The sequence below is a fragment of the Grus americana genome, chromosome 11 (genome assembly GCF_028858705.1).
Source record: "Grus americana isolate bGruAme1 chromosome 11, bGruAme1.mat, whole genome shotgun sequence".
In the NCBI taxonomy this organism is placed as follows: Eukaryota; Metazoa; Chordata; class Aves; order Gruiformes; family Gruidae; genus Grus; species Grus americana.
This window is the reverse complement of record NC_072862.1, coordinates 18,429,490-18,456,005: the sequence shown is the minus strand read 5'-3', so window position 1 is coordinate 18,456,005 and position 26,516 is coordinate 18,429,490. Positions and strand designations below refer to the sequence as shown.

General features: G+C 40.9%; 1 protein-coding gene across 7 annotated transcripts in view; it reads left to right on the top strand.

Annotated features, from left to right (window-relative positions):
• LOC129211582 (6-phosphofructo-2-kinase/fructose-2,6-bisphosphatase 4) overlaps positions 1-26,516 on the top strand; it is a 52,750-nt gene that overhangs the window by 12,893 nt on the left and 13,341 nt on the right. Inside the window, exons 1-13 of one of the 7 annotated variants that reach the window (XM_054838874.1) lie at positions 3,201-3,309; positions 10,115-10,148; positions 10,992-11,108; positions 14,776-14,872; positions 17,111-17,177; positions 18,385-18,459; positions 19,349-19,405; positions 20,395-20,516; positions 22,138-22,345; positions 22,913-23,059; positions 23,594-23,698; positions 25,374-25,503; positions 25,885-25,947. In XM_054838874.1, coding sequence (XP_054694849.1) covers positions 10,142-10,148; positions 10,992-11,108; positions 14,776-14,872; positions 17,111-17,177; positions 18,385-18,459; positions 19,349-19,405; positions 20,395-20,516; positions 22,138-22,345; positions 22,913-23,059; positions 23,594-23,698; positions 25,374-25,503; positions 25,885-25,947 — 1,195 coding nt within the window. In that variant the 5' untranslated portion in view covers positions 3,201-3,309; positions 10,115-10,141. Of the gene's footprint in view, positions 1-3,145; positions 3,310-6,153; positions 10,149-10,175; positions 10,854-10,991; positions 11,109-14,775; positions 14,873-17,110; positions 17,178-18,384; positions 18,460-19,348; positions 19,406-20,394; positions 20,517-22,137; positions 22,346-22,912; positions 23,060-23,593; positions 23,699-25,373; positions 25,504-25,884; positions 25,948-26,516 lie in introns of those variants that run through there. The other 6 variants (XM_054838876.1, XM_054838878.1, XM_054838872.1 and 3 more) reach the window with 6 other exon arrangements.

The window sequence follows — 26,516 nt, the reverse complement described above, 5'->3', positions numbered from 1 at the left end:
CAGCCATCCTGCTTATGTAAACTGCATGTTGCAGCGTCTGGCTGGTTGTGTACCCTTTAGTCATTGTACAGATACCTCTTGAACCTTCTGCGCTGTGGAAGGGTTTGTGAGCTGTACCTGCTTGGTGTGCCGAGGGTGTGGGCACCCGGAGGACTGGAAAGTCTTCTTTGCTTATTCCAACTACTGAGCTGGTGCTGCTGAGTGATGGTGGAACAACAGGAGGCAGAGATGTTGGGTGGTTTATGGTCGTTTTATAGGCTGTCAGACTATAAAGCAGTATCTTTACTAGGGAAATGAGTACATGAAAGTGACTGGCAGATATTGTGGAACCTGTGTTGTACAGTTACCATATGATACAGCTTATTTACAAAGTAGGGTTTCTGTATGATCAAGCAGAAGCCTTGGTTCAACCTCCTCTTTTATATTTCCCTGTCTCAGAAATAATTACCACTTGCTGTATGCATTAAAGCATAAGAGTTTCCTGGCTGCTAAGTCAGTTGTTTGAAGAGAAGAAGTAAACTCGGTTACTTGGCTCAGGCACGTTCTGCTTCTGTGCAGCAGTTTGTTTGCCAGGACTGCCTTTCCTCTTGACGTTTTGCCTCTACAGAGAGGTGCTTTTTCAGGTAAGCTTTCAGCTCAGCATGGCCCTGAGAGCAGAAGCTTTGTGTAAAAGCCTTCCAAGGAGTAAAGGCTTATTTGTGGTTTCCCTGTAGCAAAGCTGAGTGCCCAACATTTCACTCTGCTTCTTTCTCAAGCCTTTGTATTAGGGTAGAGGTTGATGACAATGTGATTGTGCAGCAGGTGATCTCTATCACTTATTGGGAATCTAATGAGTGATGTTTATTTGTTCTTTTCCTAGGAATTGAATATAGTGCCTTTGAAAACCATGTCCTGAAATGAGACCTCAGGAGTGACACAGTATTTCTGTATTCACTTTCTCTGTGTCCTCAAATAGCCCATTACTGCATGGAGGTTAAAAACCAAACAAACCCTTAAAGAAGTTTAATCAACAACAAAAAACCACAAGTTTGTCATCAGTCAAGCTGCAATCTACACCTCACACAAAGAAAGGCTAGCAGGTGTCCATGCACACCTCTAATGTCACTATAAACACCTGGACAGCCCTTATTTATGTGTTTGGAGTTTTTTTAACCCATATTTAAGAAGAGTTCACTGATGGTGTGCCCTGTGCTTGGGGGACAAGACTTAGGTATGTGGTAGTTCACCCTGCAGGCCTCTGAAAAACACTATTCTTGTATGAATAGCATCGGGGCAGTGTTTTCAGCTGCGAGGCAGGTGCGTGAGTGGAATTTCAGTTCTCGTGCACTGTGTGGATTTGCAGAAAGGAGGTACAAACTTTGTTACTAGAGACTGGAAGGATTTCTACTTAATGTATGTAAAACAAGCCTGAGAAGTGTATTTTTCTAAGTTGGCATTCCTGTTAATCTCTTATTTCTGTTAATATTACATCTACTGTGGACTTGCCTGGCCTTACTGGAGGCACTGTTGAGAAGGCTGCTGCGGCATCCTGGTGGCGGCATGCCTGGCTGTGATCAGAGGGCGAGGCGAGCACGTCCCGATGCTGGACTCTGAAGTCAGTCATCTGTTCGTTGCAATGCTTTCTGTGCGTACAGGAGACAGGCTTCCAGGAATAACCTGGAACACAGATTAAACCGTTCCTGCTCTGACTCTTTTGCCAACTGTGGGAAGTAAATACATCCTTAATAGGAGAAACCAAGAAGCTTTTAAGTATTCAAAAACTCCCTCTCTTTGCTCCTAGTTTTCTGACCCTTGTAACTCCTATAAACCCTCTGCCCCTCCCCACATCGGCTAGCAACTCGGAACAAAATGAGGAAAAACATGCTAGCACAAAAATATAGTGCAGGCGTCTACGGTTGAAAATTGTTATCAGCCTTGAAGAGAAGGAAATCAACTTTGAAAAGAGGGAAGGGCAGGTCAAGCAAACACGTTTTTGCAAAAACAGTGATAACTTTCCCAGGGAGGTCTCACCAAATGTTTCTGAGAACTGATTTTCTGTTGTTTAAAAAGCTACTGTTTAGCTTGTAATGGAATAGTAAAACTAAAAACGATCCTCAAATGCTCAGAGTCTGATCAGTATAAAACCAGATGTATTTACTGACCCTCATTTCTATTTAGGCCAGTGTCATAATGTCTGAATGCCAGAGAGTGAATAATAATGAAAATGTGTATTGTACTTCATTACTGTATCTTCAGTGTGTTGCATTTATCTTCTGCAAAATCTATAGGTGTATGTAATAGTGGAATATTCAGCTTTTTTAGGACTTTGCTCAGCCCAGTTAATGGACTTAGTTGTGAGGTTTCTCTCAGTTGTAAAGCTGATGAAGTTGATGTGGAAATGTGACAGCTTAATGTTATATTTAGCCACACCACTGCTCTTACTGCAGCACAGGATCTTTCCAGTGTAACTTATGAGTAGGTTTTTAGGTGGGGTTTTTTTTGGTAGCTAATATTGTTTATTTATGGTTCTCTGCATCGATACTCATTTAGCCTTCAGGTCAATGTAGAGTTTAATTGGAAAAAGATATCATTCAGTGCATGACTTCTTTTTACACACTGCATGCTCCCTGGACATGCTATTTTTAGGGCTTTAAAAAAAGGCCCTTCTGAGGCAGTGTGCAGCGTTCTCTGCAGCTGCAGAAAATGAGATCATCTGCTCGTCAGTGCACACCACCGGCTGCACCTCACCTCTCGTTCTTATTGCCTGCAGAACGGCCCTGCTTCCCTACTCCGGTCTTGTCCTCCCGGTGCCTGCCCTGCTCGGGTCGGTGCGAAGACCCGATGTCAAAAACGAACTGCGCGACACGGCCTCAGCCTGCCCGGCCGCTGCCCTCAGGGCTTGGGGACTAGGGGGGCTGCGCGAAGCCTCTTCCGTGAGGAAGCAGGGGCACCACCCCGGGCCTCGGTCCTCCCGCTGCGGCAGGGGAGCCCCGTGAAGGGCAGCTCCGGCCTGAGGGCTTCGATGGGGCCGGGGCAGCCACCGCAGCGCGGTCCTGCGGGCGGTGTGGGGCCGCCGTTTCCCTCAGGGCGGCCGCGAGGCTGCTGCTGCTGCTTCCCGCGCCCGGCCTCGCCTCAGGGGGCGGCGCGGCCTCGCCTCCGCCGCGCTGAGAGGCGGTGCCGCCCCGCCCGCCGCCACTGCAGTGGGATCCGGGAGGCGGGCGAGGATGGCGGCGGCGTCGCCGGCGCGGGAGCTCACGCAGAACCCGCTGCAGAAGACGTGGGAGCCCTACGACAACGGGCTGCCGGCGGGGCACAGCGCCCAGCGCGGCGGTGAGCGGGGTGGCGGCGGGAGGGAGGGAGGGTCTGCCCGGGCCGCGCTGTCGGAGCCCCGGATGGCGGCAGCAGCTGTCAGCGGGACCCCCGGGCGGCTGCTCCTTCTCCTCGTAGGTTGGGCCGCAGCGGGTGAGCCGGGCTCTGCGGAGCCCCTCCAGGCGGGCGATTCGTCCTCTCCGGGGTCGAGGTGCGAGGAAAGCGGCGTGAGGGGCCGGAGCTGGGAGGGCCCCGCCGCCCCTACTGTCCCCCCTGAGCGCCAAGCTCTTTGCCTGGGCTTTAACGTACCTCTTGCCTCGCCTCTGGTGCGAAAGGCTGGTTTAATGGTTCACCCGGCCCGGGGGTGATGGGTCCGCTGGGTGAGGCGGCCGCGGTCCTCCGTGGAGGATCGCCTGAAACGCCGGGGAAGGCAGAAAACCCCGAAGCTGCTGGATCTGAGCCCAACGGAAGGCAGCAAAGCTGGGCTGGGAAGAGTATCTTTTCTAGTTGCTTTTGTTGTTGTTTGGTTGGGATTTTTTTTGTGTTTTGGGGTTTTTGTTTTTTTTTTTTTTTTTAAACGCTCTGGTTCCAAGGAGCGTTTATATCCAGTATATTCTTGAAGAGAGGCCTAAAAATGTCACTGTATTCTTTTGTATTTTTTTTCTTTTAAGGCCAGTGCTGTATCGGGCCATCTGTTGTATGAGTTAATGGCTTTCCTTATTTTGAGGTGCAGCCAACCAAGTCATCAGCCTCTAAAGACTTTAGCTGTGGCGTTTGTAAACCATAGTTTATTAACAAACTTTGCCTCGCAGAGTTTTTTCTTTTTCTTTTTTTCTTTTTCTTTTCCCTTACTTAAATATCTGAGGTTCAGTACATGGCAGTTTTGCAGACAAAAGGGGCTTTGTCGTGTGGAATTGTTTTTATTTGTCATGCAAAGAGGCTGCGCTGACAGAATGAGCTGCGGGCTCTGCTGGGATGGCAGGCGTCCATGGGCTGCTGCCTCGGCTCTGGTCTTGCTTTGGTCCAGCCCTTGCTGAAAAATAAGCCCAAACTTTCTTGATTTCTGCTAGGCAAGCAGACGCGTGTTTCTATGGGAAATGAATTACTCCAACATCTGAAAAATAGTAAGTGTTAAGAGGAGGAGAATGCTGAAGTAGAAGAGGGTCAGAAAGTGTGTATAATTGCTTTTGTAAACACGCTAAAGAGAATGCTTCATTTTGGCCTTAATGTGGCATCTTCTTTCCAAACAAAGTAACATTCGTTATAGCTTTGACACAGATGCTGTTTTACAAAACAACCACAAGAACAAAATTGCACGTTGGTCCCATGTAATCTGGTGAACATAGGGAGTCTTGGCAGAATTATTTAGCTTCTCTCATCTGTAATGTAAAAAAAAAAAATCACTTTTTTTTTTTTTTGTAGAATTCTATAATTTTTGGTGCCCAAGACCCCTTATAGTTGATCCTTTTTGCTAGAAAACCAGATTTGGAAATATTTTTTTAATCCTTTTGCATGCATTTGCTCTTGCAATATACCCATAATATGTCTACAGTCATTTGTGATACATAAGAGTTACAAACAGCGTAGAGAGGAGCAGGACTTACTCTTCCATGATAAAAACGTCTATCTTGTTTCAGCAAGCTGAGAACGCTTTGTAATTTTTCCCGTGCAAGGGGGCTGCAGAGTCCTTTATCCTCAGATTTCCCTGTATCATGCATCATCCCCCAGTGTGATCTGCGGGCTGTGTAGCTACAGGATGGACTGCCCAGGCTGGGTCATTTGGGGCAGTACTGGGTTGACTAGTTCCAGTTCTCTGCTGCTACAGGTTTAACTCTGTTAAATGTTACTGTCAAAAAATACACGCTCAAGTTGGAAGTGGATTTCTTGTCCTCGAGAGCAGCTTTCCAGTGGAAGCAGTGAAGCTAGTTGTTCTGTCTTCTGAATTTCTAGGCTAAGCGAGATGAACACTCTCAGTCTTTTTTGGTTCGTTTTTTTATTTCCTCATTCATGCTGATGACCTTTATCTGCACTACTTTTTAGTCTTACTTTATTTTTCTAGAAGGTGGGTGAGCAGAATCACGTGCACTTCCAGTTGAGGACTTGGCAGATCCATCTTCAAAGGGACTTACCTGTGTTACCTGTTTTTAGTGTGATTTTCTAAAAGTTGTAGCAACTGTAATTAGCTGGGGAAGAAAAAGTCTGGTTAGCTGTGGCAGGGTTTAGCTGTCACGGGGCTTTGAAGAGCTAGTTCTTCTAGTCTCTGCATTGCAAGGTCTTTAAGGAGGAGTTGTGGCTGTGTGCGGCCTGCTGAGCAGACTGAGCTTTTACAGCTGGTGAGACCAGTAAAATGAAGGTAACTGTTCTGAATGACCTTCCAAAGTAAGACTTGAAGGCAGTAGAAATGCACGTTTTTATTAATAACTGCCATTTACATTTTGTTGGCCTTCTGTGAAAGGTTTTGTTCTATGGACAGGTTGCAGTAAAACTAATTTTGGCATTGGATGTCACATTGCTTCAAGCTCTATGAATCAAGCAATGGGTTACAAACATGGACATAAAAAAATAAATAAAAAGTGGGCTATAGTGAAAGTTGTTTTGAGAGCCTAGCAGAGGATGTTTATAGAGTGAGAGATAAATAGTGAACTTCCTGTGGTTAAACATTATATTTCCCCCAATACCGTTAACGGCTTTGTTTTCCTAAAGCTACTTGAATTTGGTCATTCAGATGATTTTTATTTGCTGTTAGTACAGCAGTGTGAATATACGTCTGGTCAAAAAAAAAAGCAAATGAAGATTATCTTTGCTCTAAAGAACTATACCCTTTGAGCTCATGCTGCTTATGTGTATTTGTACTCCCAACCCTAGGAACTGAACGTGGAGAAAGCGAATGAGGTAACGGGTAACGACAACACCCAGCTGTAGCCTGAGAATCGAGATGTGTATGATGGGACTGTCGCTGTGGCTATCAGAGCTATGGGAAGCAAATGATAACCCCGAGCAAGCGGAGGGCAGAGCTGCTAGGAGCAGGCGGTGGCACGAGCCTGGCTAGCGGACAGATGGATTCTGCATCCCTTGTGCCAAGGTGATGTTAGAAACTGGTGGTCTGGACAAAAAGAAGAGAGACAAATCCCTGTGGGATGCGAAGAAGAGTGACTGATTGTTATCATCGGTCGACGGGGAAAAAATGGATTAGCAAGTTACATTGGATAAGTAATAGGGGAAAACGTGTAGGGCTAACCTTACTTGGAAGAATGGTTGTGTTGACTTAAAGATATTTGCGTATGAGCCTCTAAATAGTACAGTGATTTCAGAGAGTAGGCCTTGAGCAGACAGCAAGAATCTTTCTGTAAACTTCAGATGGCTTACTGTAGCAGCTTGATACAAAAACCACCTGACCTTAAAAGTTGACTTAAAAATTTAATGCAAATAAGGAAGAACCGAAATCTCATTTTGGGTGAAACGAAGGGACAGTTGATAATATGTTAATTATGTAGGTAAACTTGAAAAATACCAACTCTGTCTCTGATTTCACAAGATCATGTGAATTTTGAGGGCTGATGAAATGTTGCACAGCTGATCGAGGTTGTTCAGTGTCCCAGTTTGGTTTCAAAACTTCTCTATCTTGCACTATTTCACAATAGAGTCTAAGTGGCAAGAAACGAGCATGTAGTTTCTTCTTTCCTTGACTGTTAAGTCTTAAACTTTAGAAGGGTAGGCAGTCATAATTTTATTCTGAGGTGCAACTTGCTGTGTTGTTCAGTAGTATATAAAAAAATTGTAACTGGGATAATGACTTTGCTTAAATTACAGTATTTGATTTTAATGCGCTTCATCACTTGGCCATTTACCTTCACTGACTGGTATTTCGTGCATGTTTTTAATGTGTTCCCTCTAAGTGAGGGGATACAACATACATTTCTTTTTGATGCTGCTGTTTATAAACATGCAATTACATGCATATATTATAAACATGTATTTTAAAGAAAAACTCTGAGTAAAGTCATAGAGCATCTTTAACAAATGATGACATACAACCCTATGTGTTTTGTTTTGCTGTTCTGAATGTGTACGTTCTTCTAGCAAAATTAGTGTTGATAGCACATCCACATGTTGAGACTGTTGGATACTCTTAGGGGTTACATATGTGAAGCAGTATTAAAAAATGAGTTTGTTTTCTTGAGACTAGATTGTGTAGAGAGATTTCTGGAGGTAAACCAGACAATCCAGCCATAAGGAGTTGAGAGAAAGCTGTGCTTAGGAGTCTGCTGTGGCTCTGCAACTTGCACCTGTGTAGCTAGTTTTGTGCTGCAAATTGTTTTTCATATCAACTGACTGATGGTGAGGTGCTGTGAAAAGGGAATTGAGCGTTGTGCCGTTGGGAAAATAGTTAACTGAAGAGGCTTTTTTTTTTATTCCAGGAGTTAGATATGTGTAACTGGTGGTTTGTTTGGGTTTTTTGTCAGTTCACATCCTCGTGTCAAAATTGCTTATGTTTCTTCCAAGGAAGGTGTAAGTCTTGAGACATATTTTAAATACTGTCATTGGAATGAATGTTCCTCCCCACTTGTAGTGAGTGTTGGCGACATTTTGTTGAGAAATTTGTGGTTCAGATAAAGTGAGAGAAAATTAAATTATTTTTAACTTGAGTATTTGATATGTCCTCAGAACTTCTAGTCTCGACTTTTTTACTGAGCTAAGGAGCAAAGTTAAGCCTTGTTAATGACAGAAGATCATAAGGAAGAAAACAAAAACCTTTGCTGTGCTGAGTCTTATGTGTGTTGTTGAGAACACTACACTGAAGTACATAAGAAATCAAATAGTTAACTTTGCGTGCTTTTATTTTCAGTCCTCTCTTTTAGTTGTTAACATCTACTGTTTTGGCCAGCAAACGTGCCTTTGACTTCTGCCTCCAAATGCATAGGTGCGCTTGTCGCAAAGTGCCACCTGTATGAGTGGTATTGGACTGCAACCACTGTAAACCATCTAAACCAAAACACCAAACATTTTTTAGTGCCCCGAATTTTGGATTGTGAACTGGCATCCTCTTGTTGAAGACAGAAGTGCTTTCAGACCAGCTCAGTGCTAATGGGTGGTATACACCGTAGCACCATGTACTGTGCAGTGGTGTTTGATCCACTGTGCAGTGTGAGATCATTGGAGTTGGTGGTATTCCACCTTGTGGTGTGCAGGACACCTGTCTTACTGGTATCTGCCTTCAAAGAGGAAAAGCACTCTTGCTCAGCCTTGCACCTAATCAGAACAGGATTGCAATTTGTTTGATTGGGATCAGTAGATAATTCCCTTGGTTCCTGCTCTATGGTCACACACTAAATAGCGGTGCACAGAATGATCAGAATAACAGATTAGGTGTGCATGTTAAACTGTACGCATAGGACTAATAAAGGCAATTCTGCTAGTTTTTGTGCTTTGAGGAAATTTGTGTGAAAATGCAAGTGATGCTGGACTTGCACACTGACTGCTTGGCAATGGGGAGAAAGGTCCCTCTTGCATGTTGTTGTAGTTGTGTACCTCTGGTTTGCTGTTCAGTCAGAAGATTGCAAACTGACATTGGCAGTAGGACTGAGCTTTGAGAGCAGTTGTCGGTGTAATTTGTGAAGCAACCACTTAAGCAGGTTGCACGTTTCTTCACGGTAGCTTCCTAGCCCTGAGTTTTACAGAATGGAGTTTTGCTCCAGTGTAGGTTTATCATTGCATTACCAAAAGACAAATGGTCTGTGAGAAGGCTAAATTTGTATGACTCATCCCAGAAGAAGAAGGAGGAAAAAAAAAAGGTGATCTAGGTATAATGTTAGTTGGTAAATTCTGCCCAGAATGGGTGGAAGAGCCTGTTTCAGTTGGCATAGTTCCTTGCAGAACAGGTGGATCTGAGGCTGTGTATAGAGCCTTTCCGTGCATATCTTGGTTTGTCTTTTACAACTCTTATTTCACTGCTTATACTGCAAAATTGTTTAAAACTTGAGCTAGGTATTTCAGGTGAAGAACCTTTTAAGAGAAGACATTGTTCTTCAAAGCCAGTTTAATATTTCTAGGGGCTAAGGGATTTCTCTCATCTCAATATTTTACTGTCCTTAAAACTAGAAGCAAAGCTGTTAAGCTTAGTAAGCACTGTACTCTTTGCACTTCGTAAACTTTGTTTCCCCAGAGCCTACCTTCCTCCTCTTGAAGAGGGGGTTTGCAGGCCTGAAATTCCGACAAAGAGGAAGAGGGACAAGAAAACTTGTTTAGAGGCTTCTGCACAGAGGAGCTTACTCTGAGGGTGTTTATCAGTGTCCTTCTGGAGACACGGACATGTTTGGATGGATCTGTTTGGTTCGCATTCAGTTCCCTGTAACTTCCATTACATGGAGTGGTAGACTGTTTCATGGATTTGAGGTTAGGTGTGGGTTTGCCTCCTCTCTCATGAAAAGTGGTGTATTTTTAATGGATTTGGGTGTTGGTTTTTTCATTTCAATGTGTGTTTTAAGAAAGTCTATCTGTCTTTGCTAATTTGTTTGTTCTCTTTTGATGGGTTTACTATGCGGAGTAGCTGTGCCAGATTCGTGCAAGTGACTTTGTGGGATGGGACTTTGTTAATCCAAGATTTGGGAATCTCGGGCAATCATAGTGCTTTGTACAACAGCTTAGTTATGCCTTACGGTGTAACACTAAGCTTTAGTTTTTTGGAGCAAATTGACTCCTCCTCTATCAAGACACTAAGGAAATTGATGCATATGTGGATTGTATACAAATTAATTCCCTTTGAAATAAGAGGATGGAGGGAGCCGGTGGTACCTCTGCGGCACTTTAATATCTTCTTTCTTTTTAGGCAGTTCCTTGTAGCTGTGATAGATTCATGCAAGGTATCCATAGCTTCATGCCATTAAAATGTTTGAAAACTTGTCACTTGAAAGGAAATGCCCTCAAGGTTTTCAGTTTATACATATAACTCCTTTAACTTCCTACAGTGTTGGTTTTTTTTTTTAATTAAACGCTCTGTCTTTGATTAAGAGTATTTCTGTATGTACATCTGTATATCAGATTATTGTACTTGATTGCATAGCATACTTATTCTTTATTCCTAGTAACCATTGAAGAACTGTCAAAATGAGCTTTGTTTCAAGAGAGATTTTTGTGTTAATGGAGAAATAATGGGAAAATGTGTTTTGTGTTAAAGGAGAAACAATAATTAATGAGTACCATGTCATACTATAATGTATTAAGCTGCATCTGTCATGCTTGTTTCGCTCAAAACCAAGAAAAGGTTGAGCAGTGTTGAGGTCTTAAAGATTGAAAAAATATCTACAAATTGTGTGCACCTTGCTGTTTCCTTTCAATGCAAGCACTGAACTGAGGTCCATAGGGGTGTAAGATGTCAGTGTCCTTTTTTGGGTACTGTTTTTGTGTGTCTTAAAACATGTCTGCAAATACATGGGTTACTTGTCTTCTGCCTGTATGCAACTCACGTGTCCAGTGTTGCACTGCCACTGACTCGCCCTTCCAAAATTCAACACTGCATAAGAAACCTGCTTAGCTCCACCATACTCCTGAAGAAGCCCCCTGAAATGGTGAGACACAGTGCATGAGCTGCTTGAATGGTCACTTCCTCAGAGAGCACACAGGTTGTGATTTTCCACCACAATATAATCCCTTTGCTTTGTGCGAACATTAATGGTAAATCCTAGTTTTCTGTTTTTCTGTTCCAGTATGTATGACCAATTGCCCTACTCTGATTGTCATGGTGGGTCTCCCAGCAAGAGGAAAAACCTACATCTCGAAGAAGCTGACACGCTATTTAAATTGGATTGGAGTGCCTACAAAAGGTGATGGATTTACTTTTGTTTACGTCAGAAGGACAGGGCTGATGTTAGGTGTTTTATAAATTTAATTCCCAGTAATTTTGTTGCCCAGTTTGACTACTTAAACTCCTTCTGCTTTGTTAACTTATTTTTAAGCAATGGCATACACAGGCTCTCTGTTCCATTTAGATGCTAATAAATCAAATTCTGGTGACTTCATTTACCTCCTTATTCTGCCAGATGCCTCAATCAACTTTTTGCCCTTGTGCCTTAACACTTTGGTTCTTCAGCTGTCAGTTTTTTTCTTTTTTCCTTCCCCTTTCTTTATGTGGGTGAAAGGGAATCTTGTTTACAAGCAGACGAGCAGTCAGCACTTCTGGGTTAAAGTTCTGGCTTCTCAATCTTCTTTTCTCTTTGAACTTTGTGCAACGATGTAACTCTTTGTTTAAATACATTTGTGGAATGAGTCACAGCTCTTTGAATATTTAGAGCCCAAGGAGCTCAAGCAAACTTGTTATCACTCTCTTAAGAACTTTATATGTGTGTTTTGAGTGGGAAACGATGGCTCAGATAGGTTATGCTGGGGAGCTGGCTGTCCTGCCTCATTCCCGAGCCCCTGTGGTATCTTGTGGGCCCAGACCAACAAGTAAATGAGACCTAAGTCCATTTGAGGTTCTGAGCAGCCATCTCCCTGCCTTCTCCTCTATCTCTGTAGAAGAAAAAAGTAGTTTTAGTGTTCTGTGGTTCTGTGTCTGGTGCAGTGATAGTAGCTTTATAGTTATGAGTAGTTAATCATTTAAATAACATGAAACATATTAGATCATGCTGAAGTGTAGACTTTTGGCCGGATATTCAGAGATGTATTTCCTAGTAGCTCTAAGAAGTTAAGACGAAGACTTCTGGCCTATATTTTAACTGCCTTTCAATTCCAGGGTATAGCTTTTTGAGCTGGTGTTTTCTTAAGGTCTTAAACTTGTCTAATATTCTTTATTGAGATGAGACATTATGGGGGATACATTATATTGTTTGAGTATGAGAGTTTAAAGGATTTAAATTATCACTTGAATTTTGACTGTTTTCACACAGGATTGCCCTTTTGATGAGCAGTATGAGATATTTAGAGTCTTCACTTTTATCTATAAGGCTGAAACAGAGTAACAATCTAAATAGGTTAGCCTATAGCCAAGCTGATAAAATGTGTGATATAACTATGCTTCTATGTTAGATACACGTCTAACATACACTGTAGATGTGTATATATGCCATTGTGGTGAGCATTTTACTATGTGAACTTTGAAAGGCAGAAATCTGGTATTGGACAACAGACAAGATATTGTCCACATCTGGCTCATGCTTGCTTGAATATATCCCAAATACAGTAAAATAGGTAGGGGTGATCTGCTTCAGTTACAGGAAAAGTTCCATGGGCTCCTGTGAGCAGCACGTCAGAAAAGATACGCACTTGTGGTTAATAAAAACTAGTTTGAGCATTGCTGCCTAATTTTACAAAAATATACAACATAAAGTTACCATATGAGCTTTGATCCTAGGTTGCTGGTTATGGTTTGCCTTTGTTAGAAAGGGTGACTTGGGATTTTCCTGGAAAACCACAGACTTTTCCTATTGTTTGTGTCAGTGATGCTATTTTACTGAAACTGAAATCAATTTAAAATACCTCACTGACTAAGAGAATAGATGACATGTTGCCTAATGCTTCCACTTGATTGGGACTGAATCAATACATGCCAAGTATTGAGTAGCCCTAACATCTGTTACCCTTTGGCTCTTTCTGTCTTAAAATTAGTGTGTGCTTAATATATTAAGTGTTCTTATTCTCTGAGACAGATGGTTGCAATGATGAGGTTATGTAAACCACAGAAAAGGTAAATGCCATCTTTTCCTGTCACATACATTAAGCAAGCAGGAAAGTTCAAGAACAGAAGGTGGAGGTAAATAGCCCAAGGTTGATGTTAGTTGAATCATTTCAGCCATCAGTTATGTGTTTTGTTTTACTCCTTCCAAAATCTTCTGTCATCTAGAATGTGAGATGACTAAAAATACAAAGGACTTTTGTCTGGGCTTTTTGAAGGAAATGAGGTCAATTAGATGCCTGAATAGAATTGTGTTGCAATGTGGTTTTTAGATACTAAACTTTGGAAGCTTTTTTGAATAGTTCTGCCTGTGTGGTAATTACGATACCAGTTATCTTTGTGAAACTTTTCCACAGGGGTGGATGCTAATAATAAGGGCTAAAGATCGTCCCACTAAATAGCACTTTTTCCTTTGCTGTGCATGACCCTCTTGCAGTAATTATTCTTTCTTATGAAATTAATGATTTTTTTTATTTTTAAAGGGCTGTTGCCTGACAACGCTGGCCATCTGAACTTCTTGCATCTTCTGGTTTTTTTAAAAGGAACCACCTTTTCATGTACCCAGTATGACCCGTGCTCATTAAACCTGTCACAGAATAACCTGGATTGTACTGTAATCCGTGTCATATAGTCATACAAAAAAATTACATCAACATTGTTGAATAAAACCTTGACTTTTGAGGGGATAAACAATATTGATTTCTTTATCCTCTGCCCCCAATCCCAACAACAATCTATATACAGCAACTGATGGTTGAGCTCTTTCCTCCTATGTCTTTTTTTTTTCTTAAATACAACTCGGCAATTGTGTATATTACTTCATTTCCTATTTCCAGAAATTAAGTCTGGCAAGTAGTTATACCATGGCAGCTTCTCAAATAGAATACTTCAGTTTGATCTAATGTTAAAAAAAAAAAAGCTTTGCAGTTATGCAGAGAAAATCCTATAGGTCAGAAACAAGTTAAACATTAATTGCACTTCAGAGACCTACTTTCAGAGCTGTCGAATGAAGTTAATTAGGGTACAATGTCATTGCCTGCTGTGTGGCAAAACAGAACTGCCTTCCCCTGATCCCATACTTGATATTATGACACATATATGACCATAGACCTGTGCAGACATGAGGAGTAGTTTTCCTTGACCACTGTTAAAAGGTCACAGTAAGATTATGTTCAGTACTTATGCTGATTTTTTTTTTTCCAGCTTAAGCATATTTTAAAATAAATGGAGCAGAGGTGGTGAAATAGTATGTACTAATCCTTAAGGAATAGAAATATTTGAGCAGGGTTCTGAAAAACTGTTTCCACAACTTGAATTTTAAAGTTTCATTTATCAAAAGCAAGATTGGTTAGTTCTATTTAGAACTCTTCCTTGCTTAATTAAGAGCTGAAAGTTTTGGGAGGTGCTATCAGAATATTGTTATACTGCACATATACACAGAAGAAAAAGCTAGACTATAGGTAGTCCTTTGTAGACTACTGAAATAGATGTCCAACCATACCTGCAAAGGAGGAAAAGAGTTTCTGTTTGTTGCGCAGGCAAACTGGCAGAGGCACAGCAATACAGTCAAGTGACTCCATTGAAGCTACCTACAGCCCAAATGTTCTTTTGTCATTTCCATGATTTATTTTTGTCTTTGTACTTAAAAACAAACACACACCACCCCCACCCCAAACACAAGAAAGTAGTATGATATGTTGACTTCGTGCATGCTAAATTATTTTATCCTTGCAGGTAGTTTGGTTTCAAAGCTGTCATTACATTTGTCCTTTTTGTGTCAATACTGTTAGTTCCCACTAATACTGGTTTCTTCTTGGCAGAATTTAACGTTGGTCAGTATCGTCGAGATTTGGTGAAAAAGTATAAATCTTTTGAATTCTTCCTGCCTGACAATGAAGAAGGCTTGAAAATCAGGAAGTAAGTTTTGAAGGTGTTTGGCTACACAATGCTAATAGTATTAAAATCTACCCAGTGTAATTCGCTCTTAGAGACTGCTTTAAGTTGCATTTTTGTATGCTCAGGAAGACCCTTAAGAGACTGCAGTATGAAATGACAGGGAAAAGAAATTCTAGTGGAGGTGGAAAAGTGATTTGTTTAGGCTGCTTAAAATTTGGGGTATTTTTTTTCTTAATTGCTTCATGTCAAGCATGAAAAATGCAGACAAGATAAATACTTGATTCCTTTTCACTTTTCAGTAGGAAAGGATCACGAAGAAGAAAAAAACCCCACATAACTGAATTTCTTTTTGTTTGTACACTGGAATTTTTCGCCTGGAGTGTTTTGAACGTATTTGTCATCATCTGTTCAAATGAGCGGGAATGAAACACTACTATTCTCTCACTGAAATTGTTTTTTTGGCCACCACACAGATGCTTCGTGCAGTCAGTCAGTGCACTGCCTCAAAAATTGCTGTATTTTGCTAATGCTGTGCAAAGCAGGTGAGCATCAGTGTGAACATCTGTGCCCAGATGAAGCACTTTGAGAAGAGACTCTTGCCTGGAAAGAGTCTGTAATGTAGAGGAAAGACCTTCAGAAGAAAGAGAAGGTCAGAGCAAGAGGGAGCTGCCTCTTTTACAGAAGATCAAATAGGAAGGTCTTTTGATTTTTCTTGACCCTTCATTGTCTTTTTTTTGTATGTTCAGGAAAATGTTGAAGAGGATGCAGTAATGAAATCATAAGGAACAAATTTTAGAGGAATGGAAATGCGATTTGTTTAGGCTACTTAAAATACAGAGTATTTTGTTCTTAATTGCTTCAACTCAAGAATAAAAAATGTCTGGACTTTCTTTTGTCCCCTTCAGCAGCAGCTGAGTATTGTTAGTGTGAAAGAACAACAACTTGCCTGAGAGCCTCCTAATCCTTTGGGACCAAAGAGTAGACTTGTGGCTTGCAAGGCTAATGGAGCTCTACTTTTTGCTTAGAGGTAGAGCCAAACCTTTTAACGTGCCTCTGTGTCACCTATTAGACAAAAAAAAAAGTGGTGGGCAATATAACATGAAATGGGCTGTGTGAGCTAATCTGCCTAGTTAGCAATGAGTAAAGAGGGTTTATATTTATTTAGTGAAGACCTGACTGATGAATCTCAGTTCCTGACATCTGTTAACCATGCTAATGTGGAAATACTGTCAGGATTGAAAAGCCTTCATTTTTCTCTTAAGCTAAAGCTGTGCATGCAGAATATGGTAAATGTAAGAGAAGAGTTATGCGTTTCACTCTGGAAGTCAAAATAGAATAGTAATGCATAGAAAGGCTGTTGAAATGGACAGGTTTTTATGTTGGTACTGCAAAAAGACTGTACTTATTGGAAATAAATGAGGCTTTGCTCTACTAATGAGTAAATCTTGTATAATGTTAATGTTGCCCTCCACTATTATTAATGTCTTAGAAAACATAATGGACTTTGAAGATAATACTAATGCTGGGGACACAGGAAGGTTGCAAATGAATTTATTCTTGTCCAGATTTAACACAAGCGTAAAGTATTTAGGGGTGGGTTTTTTTGGTGTTTGTGTCCTCAGCGGTCTCCAGTACTAATTACATTGGGTTGGTGACTACAGTGGGATATTATTTTCACCTCTGTCTCTAATACTTGGCGCTAACTTTGTTTTCCTCTCTATTTTAAGAGATTTTTTTGACCTAAGCAATTTTTACAGAATAGTTCAAAAGAGAAGTAGTAGATTACTGAAAAATAGTGGTCTGTCCACTTTAACTTAGGGTCACAAGATAAAAGCCTTAAGTTGATTTTTTTTTTTTTCTCTCTTTGAAAATCAAATTAAGAAGCAAATATCTATGAATAGGTAATTGGGAAAAGAATACAGTTGCAGGGATGATTCACTGATGTAACTTTAGATCAGTGAAAGTTTATCCTGGTCAGCAAAGCTGATGGGTATTCTGTGGTGATGTGTAGTTGTATCAGTTGCACAGAGGAGCACTAGACTGGTCTTTTTTCAGGCAAATAGCCATGACCACGTTTCCATAGTATAGCTTGCTTGACCTCTGTTGGTTTTTCCCATGTTTTTGGGACGTGGTGATTAAAAATATATGTTTTTGAGAGAGATTATCTCACATTTGCAGGGCACTTTGATCACAAGGCATAAGTGCATTAATAAAATGACCTTAACTAGCATTTGAGTTATACTCTCTTTCATTTTTAAGACAGTGTGCCTTAGCAGCGCTGAATGACGTCCGACAGTACCTCAGTGAAGAAAATGGGCATGTGGCTGTAAGTTTCTTGTTGAAGACACATTCTTGAGATGTTTCCCTGCAAAACAGCCTGTGTCTACTGGATAATATACAGCCTGAGCCATCCTAATGTCTCTTCAGTATATCAGATTTTTTTTATTTTGGAGTTGTATTTTAGATCTGCCTTGTTGCTGCAGTGAAAGAAGCACCTACGTTCAGGGTGATGATGCTATATTGAGCACCCACTTTTGCTATTTGAGGGGTTAACTGAGGAGAGGGTAACACTAAGAAAAATGTTCCCCTTCTCTCCACATTATATAATGTACTGTTAAACACATCTGTTGTTTTGGTTGAACTTGTGTTTCTATTTGATAGTCTAGTGTTTCAAGTGAAAGGTAAAGATTTACTGATCAAAAAGCATCCTGGGTGTTGCTTGGCAGTTGTGTTACTGACGTGAGAAATCTCTGAAGAGAGCAGGAGAAACTCGAAGTAAATTGCTGCATATCGGAGTATTTAATAATGGGATGCAAAACATCAGCTGTTCAATTATTGACATTGCATATTCACCTTAATAATATTTTGTGCATAATGTTGTTTTTCTTAAGACTACTGACACAACTTGGTGGTGTTTTCATTAACTATCAGGGAAAGCCATTAACTATAATTACAAATTCTGCTGGCGACATGAGGTAAACTTTATACTTTGCCAAACTTCATACTCTGGTAAAACACCGGTGTGTTCAGAGCTAAATGTAAATCCTTAGAAAAATGTATCATACATGGGCAGGATTTACAAGTCTTGCAGATCTTCTGCCCTTTAAAAGTTTTACACTTGCATTTTGAATAGCATATTGATTGCAGCATCTTTTTTTGTGTTGTATAAGTTCACTAAAAAACTATACGTTAGTATTTAATGCTGATATGGGCCAGGAGGAAGATTCTGTCCTGTATGTGTTAGGCTTAAACTCTGGTTGCTTCTTCGAAATACGGTGTTCTGCTAGTAGTGCTTTCAAAATATCGCTCTTTATTATTATTTAGAAAATAATGTGTGTAAAGTAGGAATGTCTTTTGTTTTTCCTTTGAGCATGTTGAGGTAGTGGGGTAGAGGGAAGGGGAATTGTTTTCATTGCTTTCCTTTACATTGAGGGACTTTGAACCTGTACTTTTGTTGTTACTAACACAGTGCTTTTTCACAGGCTATGATGCTTTTTTAATTCCTCTCTCTCTTTCTTCGTAATTATTCCTAGGTCTTTGATGCTACAAACACAACTCGAGAACGTAGAGAAACTATTTATAAATTTGGTGAAGAAAATGGATATAAGGTGAGTCAGAAGCAGAGGAGTTCTGAGCTAATGCCTGAACAAGTAGGGCAGTGATAGTTTTGCCCTGATCTGTACTCCAAGTGCACCAGGATAAGCCACATACATCCTTCCTAAATGATTAGTCAGTGGAGCATTTTGTGTTCTCAAGCATTGTTTGTGATTAAAAGTCACCCCACCCTCATTTTTCTCCTTTTTAATGTTTGTACTGTTCAGAGCTAATCTCTTTTATGCCATGGCTTCAATTCTGTCATCCTGGACTTGTAGTTCTGAGTGTACTGTCAGCAAGAACTACTTAAAATATTGTTCTCAGTGCAGTTCAGATTTTTGCTGCAGAAACATATAGTGAATTCTGTGTTAGTTCTGTACAAACCAAAAACTTTCCGTGGCTTTCTGCCTTCTGTCCAGGATTGTTTTGCATTTAGCTATTCTCCAGTAAGCTTCCATTTCCTCTAAACTTGCATCTCCAGAAGCCTTTAAGACAGCAAAACACAAACCTCTTTTTAAGTGAAGCCTCTGTGTTAGTTGAAAGGCTTCTAAATTATTATTTCAGAAGCATTAGTTACTGTTTGCATGGCTGACCTTGCGTCCTCCTCATTTATTTCTTCCATCCTAAATTTTTCTCACTGCAAAATTATTCTACTTAAAAGCATTGGTGGGGAAAGTAGTAAAGAGCATGATGCTTCAGGGAATGGTAAGCCAGCAATTTCTGATGAGAGGGTTTGGAGAACCTTCTGATTACATGGAGGAAAGTTTAAGGCATGATTCTGTTAAAAAGGGGTTAGCAGGGAAGCAAGCAACATGCTGTTCGTGTGTGTTAGTCTCCGGAGGCGTTATAATGCATCTTCTTTCTTCCTTCCTTCTGTATGCGTGACTTCTGTTTGGACTGAAGACTTTTTTCGTTGAGTCAGTATGCGTTGATCCAGAGGTTATCGCTGCAAACATTGTGGTGAGTACAGGAAAGTTTGCTTTAACTGCTTTAAGTCAAGAGGTTTAAAGTAGCTCAGTATTTTTAGAAGTACATTGTAAAAACTTCCAATAACAAAAAAAGCCATTAGTTTCCATTAATGGAACGCTTTTCATTTATTTTCCTGTTCATAGAATCATAGAACGGCTTAGGTTGGAAGGGACCTCAAAGATCGTCTAGTTCCACCCCCCTGCCATGGGCAGGGACACCCTCCACTAGCCCAGGTTGCCCAAAGCCCCACCCAACCTGGCCTTGAACACTGCCAGGGATGGGGCATCCACGTCTGTCTTGTACTGGGGCCCCCAGAGCTGGACGCAGTACTCCAGGTGGGGTCTCATCAGAGCAGAATAGAGGGGCAGAATCACCTCCCTCGACCTGCTGGTCACGCTGGTTTTGATGCAGCCCAGGACACGGTTGACTTTCTTGGCTGCAGGCGCACACTGCCGGCTCATGTTGAGCTTCTCATCCACCAACACCCCCGAGTCGTCCTCCTCAGGGCTGCTCCCAATGCATTCTCTGCCCAGCCTGTGTTTGTGCTTGGGATTGTCCTGACCCATGTGCAGGACCTTGCACTTGGCCTTGTTGAACTTCATGAGGTTCGCACAGGCCCACCTCTCCAGCCTGTCAAGGTCCCTCTGGATGGCATCCCTTCCCTCCAGCGTGTCGACCACACAGCTTGGTGTTGTCAGCAAACTTGCTGAGGGTGCACTCGATCCCACTGTCCTTGTCACTGACAAAGATGTTAAACAGTCCCGGTCCCAGTGCTGACCCCTGAAGAACAACACTCGTCCATGTGCGTACTAACTCAGAAGTTTAATTCTATGAAGAACAGCTCTTTTTTGCTTTACATGCATTTTAATGAACTTGCAGAAACTAAGTTTGTGTTGTGTTCTTCCCCTTCCTATTTCTTTAAACTTTGTTAAAAAGGGAAAGAAACTTAGGTACTACTCTCCTGTTTTTATTTTAAACAGCAAGTGAAACTGGGTAGTCCTGACTATGTTGATTGTAGTAACGATGAAGCAACAGAAGATTTCATGAAAAGAATAGAGTGCTACAAGAACTCGTATGAGACGTTAGATGAAACTCTTGACAAGTAAGTGATAACATAATACTGTGATCACAACTGAGTTATTTTAAGATGTTTCCTTAGGGGGTGGAGCATCCCATATCTGGGATTAGGGCTTTTTCATCATGATTTTTAATGGCTTGAGCTCTCTTTCCTTTGGCAAATTAGGGGGAGTTGACTCTGGGGGTGGAAAATTGCTTGCTTGAGGAAAATTGGCTAATGAGCCTACTCTGGGACAATATTCTCTTTTATTTTCCCACTTGGAGAATGGTATGATTCTTCTGGAATCAAACCAGCAATTTCTGTTTTAGAAACAGAAATACAGACTTGCTGTAGTGGTTGGTTGTTATTCGGGTTTTTTTAGTATGTAGAGGAGAGCTGAATGATTTGTAAGCTTAAGTTCATTTATTTATTTGTGCTCGCAAATTATCCTTGAGTTGCAGGGCTCTGAGAAACTTTCATAGCTAGATTATTTGCTCTCATGCTAAAGCATTCACCTGTTTTTCATTCACTTTCAACACTTGAAAGTAAGGTAGGGATGAACCATGTGAGGAGGAGCCCTGTTTCTCTTGCTGTAGTCCAGGATTTCAGTGTGGGATTTTGAGCTGTGCTCGTACCAGGTGCTCCTGGTTTCTTTCAGGACCAGTGCTATCGAGAAGGCTGAGCTGCATTTTAATGTAATTGAGTGTAAGCAGGGTGGTGCTGGTTCAGTCGGGTCAATTCATGCGTGTAACTTTTGTGATGGACCTAACAGTTGTGCCTGGGTGAAATAGTGGGTGAAATAGTAATGATTAACTCCAAAGAACACTATCAGGGATGAGGTGCTGATGCTTGCTTCTCATCACCTCCATTTGGTTTTATTATAAGTTTTCTTGTTTTATGGTGGTCTGGTGTCTCCAATGCATCTCTAGAAACCTATAGTGGTTATTTTCAGCTTATGAGACTTTTTTCCTCCTTTAAACTAGATGCTACTCTGAAATTATAGCTCAGATGAGAAAGGATAAGTGGTGAAAATTGAAATTATAACCTGTCTGATGCTGAGAGAAGGTAGTGGTGGGGTAAATTACAGTACTGTTTGTTAATAGTTGTTGATAAGAGCGATTGAGAAAATGTCTTGCTTCAGGCTAGTCCCTGCTCCCTCTGATGCTGTAGTTTTTCTGGAAGGGTTAACTGAGATGGGTAAATAGTGACCTCGATGTTTGGCCCCAGGGTGCAGTCAGACAAATACTTGCTGTGGGAGAAGTGTTTGTAACCTGGAGAAAAATACCTAGTATTGTAAAATATCGGGATACCTTATTGAAGCTACCACGGTTGAATGACTCCACTGAATCTTCCTTTTGGTGTGAGGAATGTGTTTTTCCAAGAGTAGGCTCTAGATTTGTGAGACGAAGTGCAAGTAAAGGGAACAGAAAAGAAAATGATGAGAGCAGCTTATGTGTGAAAGGAATAGCGTCCATCCTGTAGCTTTGGAGTATTGCATTGTTTCTTAGGACTAATGCATGGTCCATGGGTAATTAAGGGTTTGTTTATTGCTTTGGCTTGTTCCCCCTTTGTTTTATAATGAGAGAGAGAGTGGGAAGATTGTGCTACATGCTAATAGAAACTATGTGGAATCTTGCTTTTTTGTTTGTTTGTTTGCTCATGAAAGGGATCTTTCTTATATTAAAATTATGGATGTCGGAAGGAGTTACCTTGTGAACAGAGTCATGGATCACATCCAGAGCCGGATTGTCTACTACCTCATGAATATCCATGTGACTCCCCGGTCAATCTACCTCTGTCGACATGGAGAAAGTGAACTCAATCTGAAAGGGAGAATAGGAGGAGATCCTGGACTGTCTGTCAGGGGGAAAGAAGTATGTACCTCCTGAACAAGTGTGACTGGGTTTTGTGTATATTCGTGCAGTTTGTGCTGTGTAATTACAGCTTTCTTCCTCTACACCCTTTTCTTCTTAGCATGTTTAAGAAGGATTTTTTTAGTTGTGTGTGGGTAGTGGAAACTGGATGGACATGCTTTGTGTGTCATGATTTGGTTTTCATCTGTCTGTCATTCTGTGGGTTAAAATTCCTTTTTATCCTACAGCACAAAGCAGTGGTCAGGACAGCTTTATTTTTTAACTGTATTTTTGTAAAATCCTGACTTGTTGGGTAATTAGGATGGTTAACAAGTTAAAGCTGAAAGGAAAATTCCTGGAGGTAGAGATGGGAACTGCAGAAAACTTGCATCTTCCTTGTACTCCTTTCCTTCCCTCCCCTGTCCCTCTTGGCGTAACGGAACGTGTTGTATTTCTTAGCAAAAACTTTTGTCAGAGCCTTTTGAAAAGTTACAATGAGTTTACAGAGGCTGGAGCCTGCGTGTTCTGAACTGCACACAGTGTGTTGGCTCTGAGCTCTCATCTAGCATCTCATGGTTTTTCTTTCAGTTTGCCAAAAGCTTGGCACAATTTATTAATGAGCAAAATATCAAAGATCTGAAAGTTTGGACCAGCCAGATGAAAAGGACAATTCAGACTGCTGAAGCCTTGGGAGTGCCTTACGAGCAGTGGAAGGTTTTGAATGAGATAGATGCAGTAAGTTTTTATTTTCTAAATGTCTAATAAGTTGCTTTGTTTGCTAGGGATAAAGGAAGAACTTAATTTTGTAAGCATGTGCCTTTTATGGGATAGAAAGTCATTTAAGCTGGTTCTACAGGCTGGAAAAATGTCATTAATTCCTGTGAACAAAGCTAAATGTTTTATTAAAATTTGTCATAATTAATTTAGTCTTGGCTTGTCTTTCCTAGTAAAATATTCCCCTGTAGAAGCCATGATGCTGTGAAATTCCAGTTGCACCTGTAAGATAATATAAGCAGGTGCAATAGAGAAAATGTGACCTTGCTTGCCCATATATGTATTTCACTTATATAGGAATTTAATGATCCCTTTTCAGCACATCTGAGTCCAGCTGAGTGCCCTGTTCATCCCGTGCGACAATTTTGTCTTTAAGTGTCAGAGTAACAAAATACAAATGTTAAAGGTTATTTTTATATGTTTTTATTTAAGAGTGATACCTGTTTTTTGCACTGCTGGAAATACATGCTTTTAAATTATTTTTATTACCTATAGGGAGTGTGTGAAGAAATGACGTATGAAGAAATACAGGAAAATTATCCGCTTGAATTTGCACTGAGAGACCAAGACAAATACAGATACAGATACCCTAAAGGAGAGGTATGCTATTTTTTCTCTCTTAAGGTGAAGGGCTTCCTTGTCTTCTTGAATACATGCATGCTGGCTTTAAGAAGGAAAAAAAAAATTAAAATTAATAAAAAGGTTGTCCCTCTCTCCAGGGGAAAGCACATAGGAGCTAGCAGGGATTGAGTCCAGACCATTTAATTTGATTCAGGGCTTGAAAAATAAAACAATAGATTTAGGAAAAAAAAAATAGAGAGCTTTGATCTTGCGGGCATCGTTTCTATGCTGGTCCTGTAGTGATAAAGCAGGAAGAACGATTACAAGGCTTCAAACTATTGCATATGCAAACATACTGCCAAGATCGCCTTTTCCTATTCATCCTTGCTGTAGAGAACGGCTGTTTTGCATGCAGTCCTGGCAGAAACGTTAGGGAAATCCGTAGCCACATTGGTCTTTCACTTTAATAAACTCCTTGCCTCTGGGAAAATAACTTGCTGACAGCTTTTCTAAAGCAAAGCCATTACAGCGCAGCAATTACCAGATGGTCACACGGCCGGTCTGTGGGTGCTGAGGGCTTAGGACTCGGGGCAGCAGGGCAGAGGAGTAATTGGACCAGCTGCTCCACTGTTTGTGTCAGAGGAAACGGAGCTCTGAGGTCGTCTTTCCTCAGCAGTCAAGAGTAATCACTCTGCTAAGAGCAGCTTGTGATAAGAGCAGTGTTCTTGCGGGTGTCACCCCTGTCTCGCTAATGAGGTGGTCATTAAGATGCAAAGTTCTCCTAATCTTTTTGAACAAGGAGTGTTTGTTTTTCAAATTGATGCCATCCTCTAGGTTGGTGACAAACATTTCAAACTGCCTTATCTCATCGCCTTGGGGTGATTAGTTGACCTCAGTCCCTTGTCGAAGGCAGTTTCTCTGTGGCTGGTGACGGTCGCAGGGTTTTGCACAGCCTGGCTGGAGACCTCTGGGTTTCTCTTGCCAAGGTCTGAACCAGCAATGCGGCTTTCCAAGCCCCCATGCCTGCCTTGGGACCAGGATGAAGGCTTTCTGCTCCGGTCATTCCCTACCCAGCTGGGCGATGTGCTGTGGTCTCTGCGTGTGCAATGCATGACACATTTTTTGAAGTATGGTCTTTACTGTTCATGTGAAAATTAAGTACGCATATGCGGAAATCCCACAGGTCGCAAGAGAAATCTGGCCGCCTTGCTTTGTGATTTTTGATGGGACGGTGGCTGCCATCACCAGGCCGGTTCATCAAGCCCATGGTTTGATTTCAAAGGGCAGCCTGAACAAGTCAGGCTTTGTGAACTGTTTGTATGCTGACTGGAGGCTGGGCCTCCTGGATTTTTGCTTGGGAGAGAGATGCTTTTGAAGATGAGTTATGGAAAATAATGGGCAAGACTTAACCTGTACATTTGCAGATCCTGTGAATTAAATTCTAGGGATTTTGTGGAAATTCTTGATCATAGTAACTAATTCAATAAAGTTTTTCCATGAGAGAGATTTATTTTGTTATATGTATGCTCTTTGATAGTCTGGAAGACCTGGACTGTGCTCTTAATTTAAGGAAAATTATTAGTACATATTTGTCGCTGCACTAATATAACATTTAGAACATGACTAATATGAAAGTAGGATCCGCTGTATATACATACACTGTTGAAAGAGTTTTCCCTTTTTAATGTGCTGTGTATTTCTCCTCCCCGCCCAGTCCTATGAAGATCTTGTTCAGAGACTGGAGCCGGTAATTATGGAACTTGAAAGGCAGGAAAATGTGCTTGTCATATGTCACCAAGCTGTCATGCGCTGTTTGCTTGCATATTTTCTTGACAAGCCTGCAGGTAAGTCTTCCTTGATACATTACAAATGGTGTGGTTTTTTGAAAAATTACTGATTAAGGTTCCAAACAGTAAATTCTAACGATTTCCTTTATCATCAGAGAGTGGTTGTGCTAGGCAAGTATGCAAGTGTGATTTTTTTTTTTTTTTATTTGACCCACATGTGTTACCTGGTAGTTGATTTTGATTGAGCTGCTCTTCACCTGAAATAGTGTAATGTTTGTTTTTTGCTCTGTTTGAATAGCATCTCTGTTGCATGCGAGGGAAGAAAATAGATACACTGTCAGATAAAAAGGCATTTAAGTGGTTGACCTGTAACATAATAGAAAAGTTAGTGTTATTGTAATGTGTATTTCATATGTAATTTGTTGTTTGATTTCTCAGAACAACTGCCTTACCTGAAGTGCCCACTGCATACTGTCTTAAAGCTAACCCCCGTGGCTTATGGTAAGTAGTATTAGGTATATATAATATATAAGTCTACTGTCTGTGTCATCAGTAAAGTTTGTGATGCATTTAAATTAAAACACATTTTAAATTTATTTTGCTTTAAAATAGAATTGAACAATTAGGTTTGACCTTGCATGTATTGCCTGTACAATTTTGTTAGAATCAATGATTCTTTTGTTTACATTTGCTTTGCCTTATGCCAGAAGATATGTATGTGTTAATGAAGGCCTGAAACTACCGGTGGCTCTAACTGCCAGTGGACAATTTTCTTTTGTACGTAGTGTGTATGCTATTTCACAAATTCTTCTGGCAAACCCGTGCCATTTACACATGGCTGGTACAGTAAGATCTCAGTTTTTATTATGTGTTTGAGGGTATTGCTTTTTAGAAGACAGGAAAAATTACATTTATGTAGGTTTATCATCTTACAAAGGGTGTTCCCCTTACCCTTAAATAATTTTGTTCTCTTTTCCTGAAGTATTTTTTCACGGACCCTCGCACTACCACATAACTCACCTTGTTTGTTGTTGGCTTTTGTTTGTCAGCAGCTATTACCAGTGCTTAGC